General features: G+C 41.2%; 1 protein-coding gene across 3 annotated transcripts; it reads right to left on the minus strand.

The window, feature by feature from the left end:
* Positions 1-3,556: 3,556 nt before the first annotated feature.
* Positions 3,557-15,911, minus strand: FAM221A (family with sequence similarity 221, member A). 3 transcript variants are annotated; one of them, XM_014544621.1, is made up of 6 exons: positions 15,718-15,911; positions 12,302-12,492; positions 11,358-11,564; positions 8,562-8,666; positions 7,647-7,726; positions 3,557-3,968 (listed from the first exon to the last, which is right to left on the minus strand). In XM_014544621.1, the coding sequence occupies exons 1-6, from the start codon at positions 15,813-15,815 to the stop codon at positions 3,900-3,902; spliced, it is 750 nt and encodes a 249-aa protein (XP_014400107.1). In that variant the 5' UTR covers positions 15,816-15,911; the 3' UTR covers positions 3,557-3,899. The 3 variants fall into 3 exon arrangements, with proteins under 3 accessions (XP_014400107.1, XP_014400106.1, XP_014400108.1); XM_014544620.1 differs by having other exon boundaries at positions 7,647-7,729; positions 15,718-15,910; XM_014544622.1 differs by lacking the exon at positions 3,557-3,968 and having other exon boundaries at positions 7,652-7,729; positions 8,498-8,666.
* Positions 15,912-18,997: the final 3,086 nt, after the last annotated feature.

An 18,997-nucleotide genomic window follows, 5' to 3' on the forward strand; every position in this document is an offset into this window, starting at 1 on the left:
AGGCGGGGAACGTTGGAGTCTGCAGCAAGCAAGCCTCCCTGCTCGCTTCAGTGCCTGGCTGCCGGCCGCCATCTTGGCTGACAGTTAATTTGCATATACTCACTGATTAGCCAATGGGAAGGGTAGCGGTCATACGCTAATTACCATGTTTCTCTTTTATTAGTGTAGATTTATCTACTTTTGAGACATTTGGATTGTTTCTAGTTTGGGATTGTTTCAAATAAAGTTGCTATGGACAATCAGGTGCAAGTATTTGTATGGGCAAATGTTTCCATTTCTGTTGGGTTGATATATAGGAGTAGAAAAGTAGGGTAGTATAGTTGAGTGTGTTTAACTTCTTAGGAAACTGCTAGGCTGTTTTACAAAGTAGTTTTACTATTTTATATCCCCACCAACAGTGTTCAAGAGTTGTAGTTGCTCTATACCTCACTATTTTTTATGATCAGTATTTTTAAGTTTAGACATTTTATGTATAGTGGTATCTTTTTGGGCTTTTAATTGAATTTCTCTATTGACTAAAAATATTGAGTATCTTTTATTTTCTATCTATATAGCTTCTTAGGTAAAGTGTCTGTTCAAAATTTTTCCTTTTTTTTTGTTGTTGTTTTCTTGTTGAGTGTTGCAGTTATTTATATACACTGGATACAACTTTCAGATTTGCAAAGATTTTCTCCCAGTTTGTGACTTTTCATTCTCTAAAAGAGGGTATTTCAAAGAGCCTTTGATGAAGTACAATTTATCATTTTTGTCTTTTATGGATCATGCTTTTGTCTTATTTCTAAGAAGACTCTGGCTAACCCAGAATACAAAAGGTTTCTCCTATATTTTCTAGAAGTTTTACATGTTTAGGTTTTACATTTAGACTTAAAATCTTTTTTGACTTGACTTTTATGTAAGATGCAAAGCATTATTTCTTTACATATGAATATCCATGTCATTCTCTCCTAGAAAGCCTTATATTCCACACCTTGATCCAACACCCTCAAGATCTACCCCTAGACATATTTCCTGCCAATACATTTTAACCAGGATCTGCAATTCATTCACATTGTAACCTATCCTATAAGCTGGCGTAGGGAACCTTTTTTTTTCTGCCAATGGCCATTTGGATATTTATCACATCATTTGTGGGCCATACAAAATTATCACCTTAAAAATTAGCCTGCTACATTTGGTCAAACATTTAATTAACTCACCCCTGCCTTGGCACAGCCAGACCAAATGATTTCTCGGGTCTCATACAGCCTGGGAGCTGGACATTCCCTCCCCGTCCTATTGGAAGGACTGAATTTCCCCACCTAGGGTATGCTGAGACCTGGTCCTAGTTATCAGTTTGAAGTCAATGAGAGGTGGCAGGGGTGGCTATGGAGGAAGACAAGTGTCACCTTACAATGCAAATGCCTTAACGTCTTTGCAGGCTCTCCAGGCAAGCACAGGCTGCTCTCCTCTAGCAAAAGAGAAGCTGCTTCTGCCAATTCAAAAGTTCAAGAAAACCCAAGGGTTCAAGATCAGGCTCACCAACACCAATGTCCCCATCCCGTGATTCCGGGTGGCAGTCTTAACCTGGCAGCATGCGGCCTTGGCTGGAGGGGATGATTGAGGCTGTGCATCGTTTCCTTCGCAGCCTTGGCACTTTACTACTAACTGTGGGCCAGTTGTCAGTGCAGATCGTCTGCACCTGCAGGAGATGAGACAGACTTTCCGTAAAGCAGTGGTTCTCAACCTTGGCTGCACATTAGAATCCCCTGGGAATCTTTTTAAAATCCTGATTTCTGGGCCCCATCCACCAGAAATTCTGTTTCTTTGTTATGGGGTGGGGCCACAACATTAGTAACAAAGAAACAGAATTTCCGGAGGATGAGGCCCAGAAATCAGGATTTTAAAAAGATTCCAGGTGATTCTAATGTGCAGCCAAGGTTGAGAACCACTGCCGTAAAGGGTGCCATTGACGCACTCTGGCATTGACGGCAGGCCTTGAGGTAAGCGGCCAACATGAACCTATGTCATTTTCCTTGTTCAGGGTTTCTAAAGCAGTCAGCAATAGCTCACAAACATCTCCATCTTTATCATGTCCACCAGTCCTATTCCACTGTAATGCCACAGCTACTGTATAGCCTAACATGTTGCCTTCCACCCGCACTTCACCCAAGTCCACTATGGTAACTGTGATGCTTCGTGCCAGGCATTATCAGTGTCCCACTTACCAACACCTGTGGGGTCTTTATTGTCATCTGTCCAGTGAAGGATCCGGTCACAGAACCCCATCCTGAAGTTAAGTGTGTTCCTGGTACCCCTCTTAGCCTGGTTTAACCCCACCGCCCCAACCAAACGCAAAGCCTAAGACAAATGTTCATACAGGTAATTTATTTGGAAAGTGATCTTAGAGAACCTGTTTGTACACATATTCCCAAGAAAAAGCCCCAAGTCTGAAAGGAGGGCAGGGAAAGACCAAAGAAAGAGGCAGGCCACTGGAGTCCGGCAATTAGCAGAGTTTATTCAGGGAAACATACATAACAGGCATGTCTTGGTGTGGGCGGCTGCAAAAGGAAGTGGATATCCTCCAGGCACCAAAGAATTATACAGAAAAGGGCGAGATGGAGGGGGTACGGGTATGTCATCGGTCCCAGGTGCGGGAAAAATGCCGTACATACTTGCCAGGTCAGGACAATGGCCTGTCCAGGAACCAGCACAACATGGGACACAGCAGAGGCTCTGGTTTACGTCAGAAGGAAAGTACCGATTATGATCAGACAGTCTCTGAGAGGGCTTGCGGGAAGCACTCTGTTCTGGCCCAGGTCCATCTTGTGGGTCACATCATGGAACAGCCTCCCCTCCACAGAACCAAGGGAAGGAATCAGGGAGTGGAAAGGGAGGAAAGAGAAAGCTAAAATAAGGATACACCAAATAGTGGGTGACTGGGGAAGCTTATGAAAGGCTTCTCAGAATTGCCTTCCCAGCAGACAGACAGACGAGGGAATGTTTATCCATTGGCTTCCCCCTGGGGGTCACTCAAGGGTGGTCCCAACGTCATTAACTCCCCCATATCTTTTACACATGTATGATGCAAAGGGTTCCAGTGCGTATCCCAAGCCAGTGTCAAAGGATCCCTGGAGAGTCATGACATGGTCCCAATACAGAAGCCTGCTTGGAAGTGTTTCACAGCAGTACTGAGGAGGAGGTAGGGCTAAGAGATTTGAAGTGGACACAAGGGGTGTCAATACAGTTACATGCAAGGCATAGTTAACAAAACAACTTAAAAATCAGGAGATACTGCTAGAAAATGATTATATAATTTTGAAATAGCTTTTTATTAAAAACGTAAATCAACATTACAAAGTTTCAAAAAACAAAAAATTGATCATTTTAACTTACTATTTTGAAACAGTGGCCCTATATATTTGTTCAAAAACCTCAATAACAACAATGTGCAAGAGAAACATTGATCAGCTGCCTCCTGTGTGCACCCCAACCAGGGATCCAAATGCAGCCTGGGCATGTGCCCTGACTGGGAATGGAACTGGTGACGTTTCGGTCCACAGGATGACGCTCAACCAACTGAGCCACACCAGCCAAGGCCAGCTTTAATTTTTAGATACATAGTTTGAAAAAGTTAAATTATGATAGACTAAAGATATTTACTATTCTTTTGACTAATAGGAAAATAGCCTCATTTGTTAGGAGAGATAAAAAAGTATAGATAAAATAGTAAATCATAAAATTTGATAAAAGTAATATACCAGGTAAGGTAATTTCACTTATTCAAATCAAGAAAACATCCAAAAAGGCCTTTTATATACTAACAGAAGTAAACAATTTGAGAGACAATAAACTATATTATATTTAAATAAACACCAAAAAAAGATACATTTGGATGATGGTTTTAATTTCCCCAATAATCTTCATGAAGGTTTTGTTTTTGATGGCACTGGTGCTTTTCCTTTATGCTTAGCAGCCTTTTCCATTTTTATCTGTAAATGTAAAATATTTGTTGATAGAATAATTTTTAAAACATTCTAAAGAAAGAAAAGGTTGCACATACTTCACTTGGATTCATGTTTTATTTGCCACGGCCACTTCACACAGTTACATAGCAGTTATTAATGAATACCAATGCCAAAATCTGAGAGTTGAAGGGACCTAATTGCATTTTAAAAATATGGTCTGAATTCAAATTTACAGAAGCATTTGCATAAAAAGAATGTATAATGAGTACTTCTTTGGAGAAAATGAATAAATATCATTTTAAAGGCCATTCAATATTATTTTCTAAAAGCTGAAATACCTAACCTTCCATCAGCCTAAACACATTCACTTACAGGGTTATAGAACACACCTAAGCCAGCCGGATTATTTCTGGAATGCGGACTGCTTTAAGGGTAGTTTCCTATCATTCTCGTTTCTACATTTGCACAGTTCCCTTCCTAAAAGTTGTCCTTCTCCACGGAAACTGCAGCAAAGAAGCTTGCATACCCTAAGCAGCAGCCTTCCGACCTTTTAGAAACATATAACCCTTTCCACAGGGGAAACAACAACAGAGAAAACAAAACCCACCTGCCTCTTACTGCCACTCACACACCGATTCCCAGAGGCAGCACCACTGCCTCACTCTGGGCAAGAGAAGGCTGAGAAAATTTGGGGCATGGCAGCTGCAGGCAGGGCCTCCTACCCTCTAAGGCAGTGGTCGGCAAACTGCGGCCCCTTGAGTGTGGCTCTTCCACAAAATACCACGTGCGGGTGCGCACGGACAGTGCGATTGAAACTTCGTGGCCACACTCAAGGGGCCAAAGAGCCGCATGTGGCTCGCGAGCCGCAGTTTGCCAACCACTGCTCTAAGGCAGCGGTTCTCAACCTGTGGGTCGCGACCCCTTTGGCGGTCGAATGACCCTTTCACAGGGGTCGCCTAAGACCATCCTGCATATCAGATATTTACATTACGATTCATAACAGTAGCAACACTACAGTTATGAAGTAGCAACGAAAATAATTTTATGGTTGGGTCACAACATGAGGAACTGTGTTTTAAGGGCCAGAAGGTTGAGAACCACTGCTAAGGTGACAGGAAATAATATCAGGAAACCAGGCTTCCCAATCTCATCAAATTATAAGTGATAACTTCCTAATAATAAAATTGAATGAATCTCATCTCTGTCTCCTCCCCATTTTTCCTGCTCGCTCCTGTTTAAGTTGGCTGGGCACCTCATTCAGAGACCATATACTCATATCACTCTTGCACACTGTCCGTCAGCAGGTCATCTGAAGGCCCCAAAGGAACACCCTATTCTAAGGCAAAGATGATAGGCTTTGGAGTCAGAGGGAAGAGTACTCAAACCCCACCTCTGTCGTTTAACTATTTGAGGCAAGTTATTTAACCAATAGTTTTCTCATTTGTGGAAAAAAAGGTCATAGTAATAGGTACATCTCAGGGTTGTTCTAAAGGTGTAAGTAAGATCGTATGTATACAGATCAACATACTTAAGAAGCACTCAACCAATACTAGTCTCCTTTCCTCTCTCATTTAGGCCAAGTGTTAGATTAACAGCAACATTAAAAATTAGGAAAGATGCTAAAAAAAAACAAAAGTTAAGGAAGTGTTTGCTCATTGAAATACAGACACACCTCGTTTTATTGTGCTTATCTTTATTGCACTTCACAGATGTTGCTTTTTTTTTTTAACAAAATGAAGGCAAGACCTCCACGAGCAAAAGATTACTGCTCACTTTATTGCGATACTCAGTTTATTGTGGAGGGCTGGAAAACCAAGCCCACAATAGCTCCCTCCCAGGTAGGTCTGTACAAGCAGAGCATTACTTTGTAAGTGCTCTGAACCCATCAGATTCCGTTTCCTAATCCCCCCTTTTCCCTCAATGGTGCATGTCTTGGTTTTTTGGAATAACAGAAGAGTACTAACAATGTGTACAGCACATGTCAGCTCAGAAGTTGTTTAAGTCTGAGCTTCTCCGTTTTTATACTCTATTAATCAGACAGGCTGGAGAGTTTATAAGCTGTATCTCATAAATCCATAAATCACACAAGGCAGAGAATTATAAACTACATCTCATAAATCCATAAATTCTAGGTCTAGATATAACAAGCAGTCTGGATGGTTATAATAAGCATCCTGGGTGGGCCAGGTATATCCTCCAAAACATTCACAGGTAAGAACTCCCCTCCATTATCTTCCCACAAGCAAATCCCACTGGCATGTTTTCAAGGCAGCCCATATTACCTGGACTTCTGGAGGAGGGAAGGGAGAAGTTCTGGAACCCTGTCCCTCATAAGCCTTTGAGGAAAAACTAAAATTCAGCCGTTAATGTGTGTATTCCAAGAATAGAGCTTGACTTGATTAAAAATTTATCCCTAATGATGTCGCAAAAATCACCTTTCCTTTTGTCACTCTGAACATGTCATCTTCCTCCTGGGTTCCTACTACCCCCTTTTTCCCTTAAAGCAGAGCTTTCCCTTAGACCTGTCCAGGAAGGTAGCCACTAGCCCCATGTGGCTAGAAATGTGGCTAGTGTGACTGAGGAAGTACAGTTTAATTTATTTAATTTAGACTTACAGAGTCACAGCTACAACACAGATACAGAACATTCCCATCACTGTGGAAACTTCCATTTTCTAGCTCTGCCTTAAATCATAGGAGGACTCTCCCCGCTACTTCAAAATTCTTCAGCAGGAAAACAAGCTTATCTCTGTCCCCTACTCACTTCCTCTTCTCTTGGAAGGTAATTTATATAATAGTCTTCTTTTTCTTCATCTTTTTGTCTAAGAGTTGTGGAGGACAGGACAAAAGGTGACAAGAGTGTCTTTTCTTTCATGGCACTTATTACCTACTTGGAGAAATTAAAAATGCCAACAAGGCAACTATAAAATCATCCTAAAGAAAGCACTTCGGGGAATGTGCCATATGACTGGATAACATCCCCCAAACCTCATTAAGCCAACATCCTTTCACCCATCCATAAACAAAAAAACAAAACTCTCAAATACGAACACCGCATGAAACACATCAAATGTGTAATCAGATGACATATAAGAAAGGAATATCAATGATGTTTATTTTTTTCCATAAATGTTTATTGAAAACATATTATGTACAAGTCGCTGTACTTAGTTCTGATGAATAAAAGACTACACTTAGCCCTAAGGAGTTTACAGTGTGGTGGAGAACTGATGAACACTATCATTACTGAAATATAGGAACACTTTAATACTGTAGTTGTTGAGCCCTAGAAGATGTTAAAATACATGTATGATTAGTGTTCTGTTTCTTAAAGGCTATTGAATAATTTTAACTTCAGTATGGATATACCTAGAAGTCGCTAAGAAGAACTACCACATATTATGAATTCAAGACACATATAATTTATAAATCTGCTGATGGTAGATTGTTATTACTGACAATTTTATTTGTATATTTAGTCAATCTTAATGAGCTCCATAAATTAACCAGTGTATTATCATATTACTCATCAATCCTGTTTCTCTCTGAATTGTTCTAAATAAGCCCCATGGCCTAACACCACCTATAAGTAAAGACTTCATAAATTATTTTTCAGGACAATCTACAATCAATATTTAATTGTTCTATGGTGTCTCTGTTACAAGTAAATGCTTAACGTAAGCAGATTTCTCCACAGACTTACCCTTTCCTGGTATCGTCTTTCAAAGAAAGCCATATCATCCTCCTCAGGTCTCCTTAAGGGAGAAACTTGACTACTTGTACCTACTAATAAGAAAATAAACAATTCTAAGTAATATATTTCCATAATTATAAATTTTCCTGAAATAAAAACAGAAAGAAAACTTTCCTCCTACCTGATGATTTTTTTATTTTTCAAACCAGAAATGGCCTAAATGGAGAATTGCTCCTACTACTTAATTCCTTTTTAGAAAGCAGAGCATCATAACACAAAAGTAACTTTCACTGACAAACATTTTGCAAATATTTAATGGGTTCATATTAAATAGCACAATATAGCTTTTTCATATAAGAGCACTAGTGTATTGCTGAAAGAAACTTTTAATTGCCTCAGAAGGAAAATCTGGTTTTCTTTATAGGTATACCAAGAGCCCAGTTCCATGGAAAAGTTCACCTTCATTTCAGGTGAATGTCTGGTTGGATCCCTTCACATCCAAAATAGAGTATCAATCTGAACACCTGTTCTCATTTTTAAAACACATGAATGTACCCTCAACCAGCAACACAAGAATCATGTAATTCCCGATAATCACCAGAGTATAACCACACTCTGTCAGCCTAAAGGATCAAGGCAATTAGTCCATCAGAGGGCTCTCTTACTCAGACATCAAAGCAATAACTTACCGGAATAAGGTTTTAAAACTTCAAATTATTGTATTATCAGAATCCTCCTAATTCTCAGATTTAGCAATTTTCCCCAATAAAAAATAAAGTTTCTTGCTTTTTCTCACTGCCTGGCTATTATAAAATAAAATGATAATCAAATTGTGGATACTGGGGGCAAAGAGAGCTTACCAATGATTCTATCTGAATTCTTATTTTCTACATCCAAACAAATTTCTCAATTTAATTTCATTACCATCTGTTAGTGTTTCTGGAGAAGTAGATGATGCTTGAAATGCCTTTAGAAATGGATGGTCCATGGCCGTACCTGGAGAGTCTAAAAATTCAGCTGAAGGTGCACCTGATAACAAAGTACATGAAAAATGAAAACTAAACCTCTATTTGTTATGACTCAAAGAAGTTATTTCAAATGTGAAATAAATTAGAACCTATCAGAATCATTAGAAAAATCTAGTCTGGCCCGGCTGGCATGGCTCAGTGGTTGAATACCAACCTATGAACCAGGAGGTCACGGTTCGATTCCCAGGCAGGGCACATGCCCAGGTTGCAGGCTCAATCCCCAGTTTGGGGTGTGCAGGAGGTAGCTGATCAATGATTCTCCCTCATCATTGTTATTTCTATCTCTCTCTCCCTCTCCCTTCCTCTCTGAAATCAATAAAAATTTATATTCTTAAAAAATCCATTCTATAAAAAGGAAATTTTTGTTTTAGATTTTTACCATCCATATAAAGTAAGGGAAGAAGGGTAAAAGTATTTTTATTTCTCAGAGACCTTTTTCACAGAAAAAAATATAGATATGCACAAATGTGACTGAATTCCAGCAAAGAGTGCAAAATGTTAACAAAGTTATAAAAACAATCAAAAGCAAGATTTTGATAAAGAAACTCTAGTTTAAGGGGGAAGAATAAGTGTGTTTTTACTCTATCCCTCACTCAAAAAACAACTACAAACCAGTATTTAAAAAAAAAAGAAACCTTCTTCAATGAAATGAGGAAACATCACAACCCAAAACCACACCCTACAAAGACCAACTGCAAAATAATTGACTTTTGAGGAAGGAAGTGCAGAGAAAATGTATGCATAAGTACTCTATCTTCTTCACAAACCTCACCTCCCCCACACCCCTATCTCCATCCTGCGGTAGAGGGAAAGAAAATACACTTTCAGTCCTATTTGGTTTTACAAGTTAGTCTGTCCTTATAACGAAGCAGTGTGGGGCAGCTGCTCAGTCTCAGATTCCCGGCCCTCCTTCTGCACTCCTCTACCCTGTGGCTGGTGCGAGTGTAGGAAGGGGTGCTCAGGTCCAGCCAGGCCCTTGTGCCTTCCTCTGGTTGCTGCGTGCACTACAGACTTCAACCGGCGAGGCTGACCTAAGTGGCAATTCAGTCTCTCAGCTTGGTAGGGCCTGGTAGCCTCATTCTTACTCTCACTAGGAGTGCAGGCAACCTCGATGCCTGCCACTTCCTCTACTGAATCCCCCAGAGCTCAGGGGACCCACCTCTAGCTCCGTTCTGGGGCCACCCTTGCCCCTTGCTATAACAGAGACCGTGCAGGCCCCGGGCCGCACAGTTCAGTTACGAGCTGGGAATTCTGGGCTCCCTCTGCAACACTGAGGAACCAAATTCCAGCAAGGGGTCATCTCTGTCCAGGACTCTACGTGGCTAACCGAGCAGACATCCCTTTACCCCGCATCCCCTATATCTGAAGTCCAGACAAAAATATTTTATGTTTCCTCTCCTCACTCTCACCTTTCTTCCCCTCACCTTCCCTCAAGGGCCAAAAGGGGCACGTTTTCTTTTTTTATATTATAAAAATGTTTAAATGATAAAATACTAGAAAAAAGATATCAGCCACTACCTCTACTACTTAGTATCGTTCTAAAAGTACCAGACATTTTGGTTAGTCAGAGTAAGAAGACTCCTAAATGTTGGAAGGAGGAGGCAAAAATACCATTACTTGCAAAATTAGCTGAACACTTATTTAAAACTCTAAGATTAAGTAGAATAACAATGACTAGTAACAAAAGCAGCATAAAACATTTGCTTTTGAAATAGACAACAATGAGGCAGACTAAGGTGCCCAGAACAACCTGGGTTGAACCAACCCTACCACTTGCTAGCTGAGTAGCACAGAACAAGATGTCTTACTCCTGTGCTGAGTTTCCTCACCTGTAAAATGGGATTAGTAATAGCACCCAACTCAGAGTTGTGAGGATTAAATGAGGTAACAGATGTAAAGAGGTTGGAACAACCCCTGGTCATCATCAACCTCATTATAATTGATTATTTTTTGCCGGTGGTAACTGTGTATTCTGTAATCATTGCATGCACCTAATAGAATCAGGTATCCATAAATATTGAAAAAGGACTCATTTATGAAATTTAACAAGCTACTTGTAAAACTAGTTACTAGAGAAGCACAAATGTATCAGGGCAATCTTGAAAAAAATAAAGAAACAAATGGGAGGAATTTACCATACCAAATATCAAAACATACTATGAAGAATAACAATTAGCCCTCACTGGTGTGGCTTGGTTGGAGCGTCATCTCATATACCAAAAGGTTGCGGGTTCTGTACATACACATACATGCCTGTGAGCATGCATTATTATAGATGTGATTACACGCCTATACATGCATGTGCATATTCACACATAGACATAAGCCTATGTTTCCAAAATGAGATGGCTATAATGGTAAAAATTGCATACAATAAAATAATAAACTGTATCATATCAAATAAAGGAAATATTATTTATTATTCAGCTTTACAAACAATGTGGTTATGGGTTGGGATTTGGGTACAAATATTGGGGAAAAGAATGATCTTTTCTCTTGTGCTTTCTAAATTTTCTATAATAACCATCTATTGTGTAGTGGCAATTAAACCTTTTTTAAAAAATAAAAATAAGAGAATGTTTTCTGGGGGGAAAAAAAACATGAAGGATATAAAGTGCTAAACAAACATAAGGCTTCACTATTGTCCACACATAAAAACAATATAACAAGCTCACACTTGTGCATCACTTACCAATTCCACTGTCATCTAACCGCATGTAGCCTTCTGCTAGTGAGCTGAAGCCGGTTAATCCTCCCATTGCCGCGTAAGGAGCATCCCGTCCCACTGGTTTTCCTTGAGCCAGTCTCTCTTGCTTAGTTTCCACTACTGTGTCATGGGCATACGCAGGCTGACCACAAGCACAAGTGAAGCAACTATGGAATCCTGAACACTTGGAACCTGAATCAAGGTGTAAAGGGAGTTAAGTTCTTAAATGTAGGGACTGAGCTGCCTGCTCCAAAAATGCTCAGCTTGGCCTAAGCACCTGAATCTGGATTCCTCATGTGCTGTCCTCTAACCCTGGTAACTATTATCTCCAGACCTGGAACTCCCTCCCAGCCACTGCTCTTACTTCTAAAAGATTCTAAAGCAGTCATGGGTACTAGCAGGGGGAAAAATAGGGAAAACCAATGAGGACTAAAAGAAATTGGGCTGAACACTGGAGAGCCAGGAAATGCAGGCCCTTTCCTCAAATACTGAGTTAAAAGCAGGTGTGGTGGGGACAACCAGTGGCCAGGTCCAGGTGAAGAGATAATGTGAAAGCCTCTCTATGGGTCAACTCCCCACGAAAGCCATATTGGAAGGCCGACACATAGACAAAGAAAGGATGCAACAGAATCCTGTTAAACATAAAAAGGAAAGAAGGCCCTGGACGGATGGCTCAGATAGCTGAGTATCGTCCCATACACCAAAAAGGTTGTGGGTCCGACTCCCAATCAGGACACGTACCCAGGTTTCGGGTTCGATCCTCAGTCAGGGTGTGTGCGAGAGGCAATTTTAAAATAAAATAAAATAAAATTTTAGAGTAGCTACCCATCAAAATGTTTTGTTTCATACTGACAATAAAACTGGCACAAAGACACATTAAATATTCAATAAAAACATTCTGTTGGTGTATTTGTAATAATGTCACTCACAGGCATTGCACATAAAGCCAGGCGTGGCACTGTGCTGATCAGCAAAGTGTTTGCACCTGCAGCGAATGGGCTGCGTGCCATTCAAAGGCACATAAAGGTAAGCCCTGCACTGGCAGCCGGTCACTCGGCAAGGCAAGCTAATGGGGCGCTGCTGTGGAACCGTTTCAAAGTCAGTTTTATGCTGTTTGTACCTAAAAAGGGGGGGGGGGATAAAAACACAGTGCAGGTAATGTCAGAAATCACTATTTCTATTCTGTTAAATGCAAATGATTCTTTTTCATTTTATTTTTGTTTCATCATTCTTTTTGGTAAGGTGAAAATAAAATCCCCTACTTGCAGTATTTCTGGAAGCTATATTACTTTGATCAGAGAAACCTTCATTCTTAGATTTTTATTTTTAGTAATCACAGCAATATACAAGAAATATTATAAATATTACTAGAGGCCCGATGCACGAAGATTCGTGCAAGAATGGGCCTTCCTTCCCCTGGCTGCCAGCACCGCCTTCGCTCCGGCCAGAGTGGCCTTTCTGCCTTCCCACGCTATTCAGAGGCCCAGAGTGGCTGGGGTGGCTCGGTGCCTGTGTATGCAAATTAACCCACCATCTTTGTTGGGTTAATTTGCATACTCGCTCCTGATTGGCTGGTGGGCGTCACAAAGGTATGGTCAATTTGCATCTTTCTCTTTTATTAGTGTAGATGTGATTCCCTTAAAGTACATACCACTACAGATTTTTTTAAATGAAAGCACAACCTAAGAGTATGGGAGGCCACCCATACTCTTATAAATAAATTCTTTATAAAAATCCTTTTTATTAAAGTGCATTACTTCAATTTATTTTTATAGGTTAAAATACTAAGTAATTTTCTTAAATAGACTATGCCCTTCCTTCTCATAAGGTGGTATTCAGTAAAATGATATTAAATTTATTATTCTCAATATTAATCTAGGTAACAGAAGTTAAAAGAACAAGATGCCATTTTTCACTTAGCAAAGAGAGCCAAAGCTTTTTTTAAACTACACATAATTTACAATGCTGCCAAGAGTGTTACAAAAGAAACAGTCCACCCTAGCCGGTTTGGCTCAGTAGACAGAGTGTTGGCCTGTGGACCAAAAGGTCCCGGGTTCAATTCTGGTCAAGGGCACATACCTCGGTTGCAGGCTCCTCCCTGGCCTGGGCCCTGGTCAGAGTGCAGTGGAGGAAGCAACCAATCAATGTGTTTCTCTCACATCGATGTTTCTCTCAGTCTTTCCCTCTCTTCCACTCTCTCTAAAAATCAATGGAAAAATATCCTTGGGTGAGGATTAAAAACAAACAAAAAACGAACTAATCCCATTTAATGTTTTAAGAAACTTAAATAGATCCATCCTTTAACCCAGAGAGTTCATTTTTTAAAATATACCCTAAGAATATAATTCCACATATAGAGTGTGTGCATAAATATAGTACTAGCAACAGTACTTACAATAGCAAATATATACGTCTACACCCATACATACATAACCATACACATACACATACACACACACACACCACTAATAACAAAGGCATGATTAAGTAAATTACAAAACAATAGTTATCAAATTTTTTACTAGTGAAACTCTTTCTTCAAATAAAATCTTTTACAGAACTATAATATATAAAATAGATAAAAGCAGAATTGGTTAAAGCAAGGGATAGAGCCAGAATTAGAGTCTGCCCTTCCCCTAACCTACCCTTCCACCTGGTACACCCCTGAGACACCCACACCTCTGGGGAACACATAGTGAACCAGCTCAAACATCCAGCAGGTATTAAAAATCTTGCCTGTGATTACCACATAATGTGAAAACATATTTCTGTAATTCTGTCATGAAAAACTGGTTCAATAGTTATACTCGCACATAATTAATTAAATAAACGATGTAAATGAATTATATGAATATAATAAAATATATTAACAGCAGCTGGCTTTGGGTGGTGAGTCTTCTTTCTACTGTTCTATATAATCCTCTACATTTTCCGTAATAAACATGTTTCACTTTTATTATGGGGGGAGGGGCTTAGGTAGACAGAGATCTGAGTTCTGGTACTTAAGAACTTATCCATCAAAGTTGAGTTGGGTGCCCTACCAGCATGGCTCAGTGGTTGAGCGTCAACCTATGTACCAGGAGGTCATGGTTTGATTTCTGGTCGGGGCACATGCCTGGGTTGTGGGATCCATCCCCCCAGGAGGGGCTGTGTAGGAGGCAGCCAATCAACAATTCTCTCCCATCATTGATGTTTCTCTCTCTCTCTCTCTCTCTCTCTCTCTCTCTCTCTCTCTCTCTGAAATCATTAAAAATATGTATTTTTTTTTAAGTTGAGTTGGGTCCATTTTGAAGGTTAATGTCATGCTGCATAGGTAAGAGACAGGCACTAAATCTGTATAAGACTAAAAATTAAAACTAACACAAATGTATCCATTCTGAAAGATATCAATGTAACTCACCTTTTCCTTTCCTCCACAGCATTTTCAGTGGGAGTTGCTAACTAAATTTCAAATCAATCTATATACAACATTACTCATCCTAGCAACTGCCTAACAACCTCTGGCAAACTGCGAGTCTGTAAATAGCAACTATACAGTGTCTCCTGAAAGAGGCCCAGACGCTATCAGAACAGGGCGGTCCTCCTTCCACGGCTGCTTGGGAACAGAAAGTTCGAGTTGTTAACCTAAAAGCACATCAGGGTTCAGTGACTTGTTTCCATGAAGCAGCTTTGTCCTTTTGAGCTTCACAACTGTGACCTGGGACTGTAGAAAAATGTAAAGGAAAACACGACAAACAGCCAAACGCACACCGCAGGTACAGGCAACACGCCTCCAGGCGCGGGCCCTCAGGTATTTCCTTTGCTCCGTGCGCGTTGCTTGGAAACGGACCAAGCATAATAAAAAGCTGTGAGCTCAGTATTTCTGTTTGTTTAAAGAAAGGTAGGAACAAAACAGTGTTTCTTAAAGTATAAAGTGAGATTAGAAAATTGGAAGAGAACTGCTTCTTTGTGTAGATTGAGAAGCTGGTCGATGTGGGTCAACTCCAGCGGTTCTGCAGTCTGAGGACCCGTCCACAACCACCTTGTCCAGAGGTGGGAGAGGCAGCGGTTCTCCCCAGCCTAAGTGAGAGGCCCCTGACAAAGCCATGGGGGCATCAATACCGTTTTCACCAAAGGCAAGAGAAGAGATACTTAAGGTAATGGACTGTACTGAGTTCTAACAGGATAAAATAGAATTTTTAAATCACATTTAAAAGAAATTTAGATAATTTCTAGTGTATAACACAAAGGCCTATTTAAATGTTTCTCCATTATCACATGTAATGTTACTTATAGAAGGAAGATACGCTCTGCTACAGTTTTATATTTTCTAATCACCAGAGAACTTAGCGATAAAATATCTTACCTGTGTGTACAAAAACACAGTGTCTCTGGGCCCACAAGTTTACAATCCATTCCAGTTGGGGATCGCCAGCTCACGAACAATCTATTCTGTAAGCGCATAGGTAAAACTCTTCTTTTGTATTCTTCATACTCTTCAGGAGTAAAAAGTTTCCCTCCATCATCCTCACCCACAATTCTACAACAACAAAATAGTTCTCTTCAGCTTTGATTATTTATTTTCCAGGTTATAAATACTATACTCTAAAATTAAACTAGCCCTGACCGGTTTTGCCCAGTGGTTAAAGGGTTCACCCTGGAACTGAAGGGTCCAGGGTTCGATTCCAGTCAAGGGTGTGTACCTGGGTTGCAGGCCCCATCCCTGGGATGAGTGTAGGAGGCAACCAATAGATGTGTCTCCCTCACATCGATGTTTCTCTCTGTCTCTGTCTCTCCCCCTCTCTTCCACTCTCTCTAAAAACCAATATAGCCCTAACCGGTTTGGCTCAGTGGATAGAGCGTCGGCCTGCAGACTTAAGGGTCCCAGGTTCGATTCCGGTCAAGGGCATGTACCTTGGTTGCGGGCACATCCCCAGTGGGGAGTGTGCAGGAGGCAGCTGATCGATGTTTCTCTCTCATCAATGTTTCTAACTCTCTATCCCTCTCCCTTCCTCTCTGTAAAAAATCAATAACTCAGGTGAGGATTAACAAAAAAATAATAACTAATTAAACTATACTTGTACAGTCAAAGGAAATGATACGGCACTGGTTTTTTACTTTAGGTTTATGTCAATTGCAGAATTACACACAATAGTAATAAAGCTTTTGCTTCCCATATAAAAAAGGGTTCTAAATAAGAAAGTCAATGAATTCATGACATCTGACTTTCCTTATGGGAGCTTACCGCCAGAGAACTGCCATATATTCATCTCAATTTCTCCTTTGATTCTGAAGCAACTATGCTCATTCTTCTCATTAAAAGCTGGAGCCTAAACAACTAAAAATTCTAACACGCCCCCCCCCCAAAAAAAGGAAAAGTACAAAAAAAAAAATCAGTGAAGAAGACAACATGACTAATGTCCACACCTGAGCCCAAACCCTGGCCAGGAGTTCGGTGTGAGACCAAACACCCTTGGACCTGCATAAGCTCAAAACCAGGTACATCATTGTTCAATTCCAGAAGACCTCAAAACTGTATGGGAGAAACTAAGTCACCGATATTTCTTAATTTCTTAAGAAATTGAGAGTTGGCCTCTCCAGAGGAAAAGCAACAACAATTAAAAGCATTTCCTCAAAATTGAAGAAATTTCCCCTTGACTTTATGCCCCTCTTAAAAGTCATGAAAAGTGTTGTTTGCAGAAGGCTACATAATTTGTTGTACAATCCATACCTTTCCCATACTTTCAAGCCTTTAGCTTGAGGAAGATAAATAAAACCAATTCAGAAGCTATAGAACCATCACAACCTTCTTCCTCAAATAATTTAGATACACAATAGTAAAAAAGACAAAGGGACATTTTATTCTGAGATCATTTTTGAGCCATTTCACTTTATTATAGCTACCAAGAAGTATACCAACAGGTGCTGAAAAGACGCCCTAACCCCGTGGTTGGCAAACTGTGGCTTGAGAGCCACATGCGGCTCTTTGGCCCCTTGAGTGTGGCTCTTCCTAAGCCTTAGGAGTACCCTAATTAAGTTAATAACAATGTACCTACCTATATAGTTTAAGTTTAAAAAATTTGGCTCTCAAAAGAAATTTCAATCGTTGTACTGTTGATATTTGGCTCTGTTGACTAATGAGTTTGCCGACCACTGCCCTAACCAGTTTGGCTCAGTGGATAGAGCGTCGGCCTGCGGACTGAAGGGTCCCAGGTTTGAGTCAGGTCAAGGGCATGTACCTTGGTTGTGGGCACATCCCCAGTAGGGGGTGTGCAGGAGGCAGCTGATTGATGTTTCTAACTCTCTATCCCTCTCCCTTCCTCTCTATAAAAAATCAATAAAATATATTTTTTTAAAAAGAGAAAAGAACTTAAAGATCAATTCAGTTCTTTGAAAAAAAGAGATCATTTATATCTAAGTTCTAACCCAGGGCAGCTCAAGCTTTATTGTATTACACAATCCTCAAGGGACTCCGTCAAATGCACATTCAGATTCATGGTCCAGAGTGGACCTGAGAGTCCGCATTTCCAACAAGCTCCCAGGGGATTCCTACTCGGCTGGCCCACTGTTGCTATACTTTGAATAGCAGGCTCTAACCTTTAAAGGGGGTTGTTCCAGGTAATTTATGTTTCCAAAAAAATAACTTTCCTCCAGGCCCTAACATATTCTGGACCAACCAAGGGACTACAACTGGAGGCCCACAATCTGCATATCTAAACATCGAAATACCTAAGTCATCAGTCAACAACAGGGCCCAGCAACTTGGTCCCGGTGAAAAGCCCTGGAGACTTGGCGGCTAACGGAGCTGGCTCTGCCAGGTAGGGAGGGCTGGGTGGGAGCTGTTCTGGGCATAGGGCTCCGAGCATTACCTGGACCCACCTGAACCCAGAATGAGGCCTGGCCCGTCCATCACGTTCCTCACCCTCATTTTGCTGGCTCAGAATTACCAGGCATTTCTAGGCGTTACCCAACACTGTACCACGAGACAGCCGGAGGGAGTGCAGTCAGATCGGAAACCCGTGCGCCCCAACACCCCTGGGTGATTTGGAGCGGCCACCTTCAAGCAGAGCGGCCCCTCTCGCTGTGATTCCGCCGCTTCCCGTTTATGCACACACATTCCCCCCACCCTCCAACCCCGCATCCTCCCGCCCGTGACATTCCCACTCACCCAGTTTTCCAACTGCCAAAACCCTGCCTGGGGAGCACAGACTTTGTCAGGGCCCCAGGGGCGGCTGCTTTTCCAGTTTGCGGGGAGGACTATCTCCAGAACCACCGAAACTCCCCCAGCAGCCGGTGTCCTCCCGAAACCAGCACCCCGGGACGGGGAGCACGTTAGCAAGTTCACGGCTTACCCGCCTGCTACACTAACATGCAAACTTAACGCCTGTTCATTTTCACCGGCCCCGACTACTCCATGCGTAATTCTTCCATGCCCTTGGGGGGGGGAGGGGGACAACTGGACCTTTGCGTAAATCTAGCGCTCATCGTCCCTCCTGGAAGGGTCGGAGCGGGGACCTCGTAATCAGCCTCGGAAGAGACTTATTAGCACAGAACTGCGTGTCGTTGCGATATTTAATTACAGAACGACGCAACTCGAAATCAATGGAAGCGTCCCCAACAGCCCGCCCGGGAACGGATCCCGCGCC

Source organism: Myotis brandtii, unplaced genomic scaffold (genome assembly GCF_000412655.1).
Source record: "Myotis brandtii unplaced genomic scaffold, ASM41265v1 scaffold374, whole genome shotgun sequence".
NCBI classification, from domain to species: Eukaryota; Metazoa; Chordata; class Mammalia; order Chiroptera; family Vespertilionidae; genus Myotis; species Myotis brandtii.

What these genes read in the sequence shown, in the direction of transcription:
- FAM221A (XM_014544620.1), bottom strand. Translation starts at nt 15,815, where the DNA reads ATGCGCTTACAGAATAGATTGTTCGTGAGCTGGCGATCCCCAACTGGA. An exon ending in TGGCTTTATGTGCAATGCCT is followed by an intron (nt 11,565 to 12,301) that starts GTGAGTGACATT and finishes ACCTTGATTCAG; the next exon opens with GTTCCAAGTGTTCAGGATTC. An exon ending in AAAGACGATACCAGGAAAGG is followed by an intron (nt 3,969 to 7,646) that starts GTAAGTCTGTGG and finishes TTACATTTACAG; the next exon opens with ATAAAAATGGAAAAGGCTGC.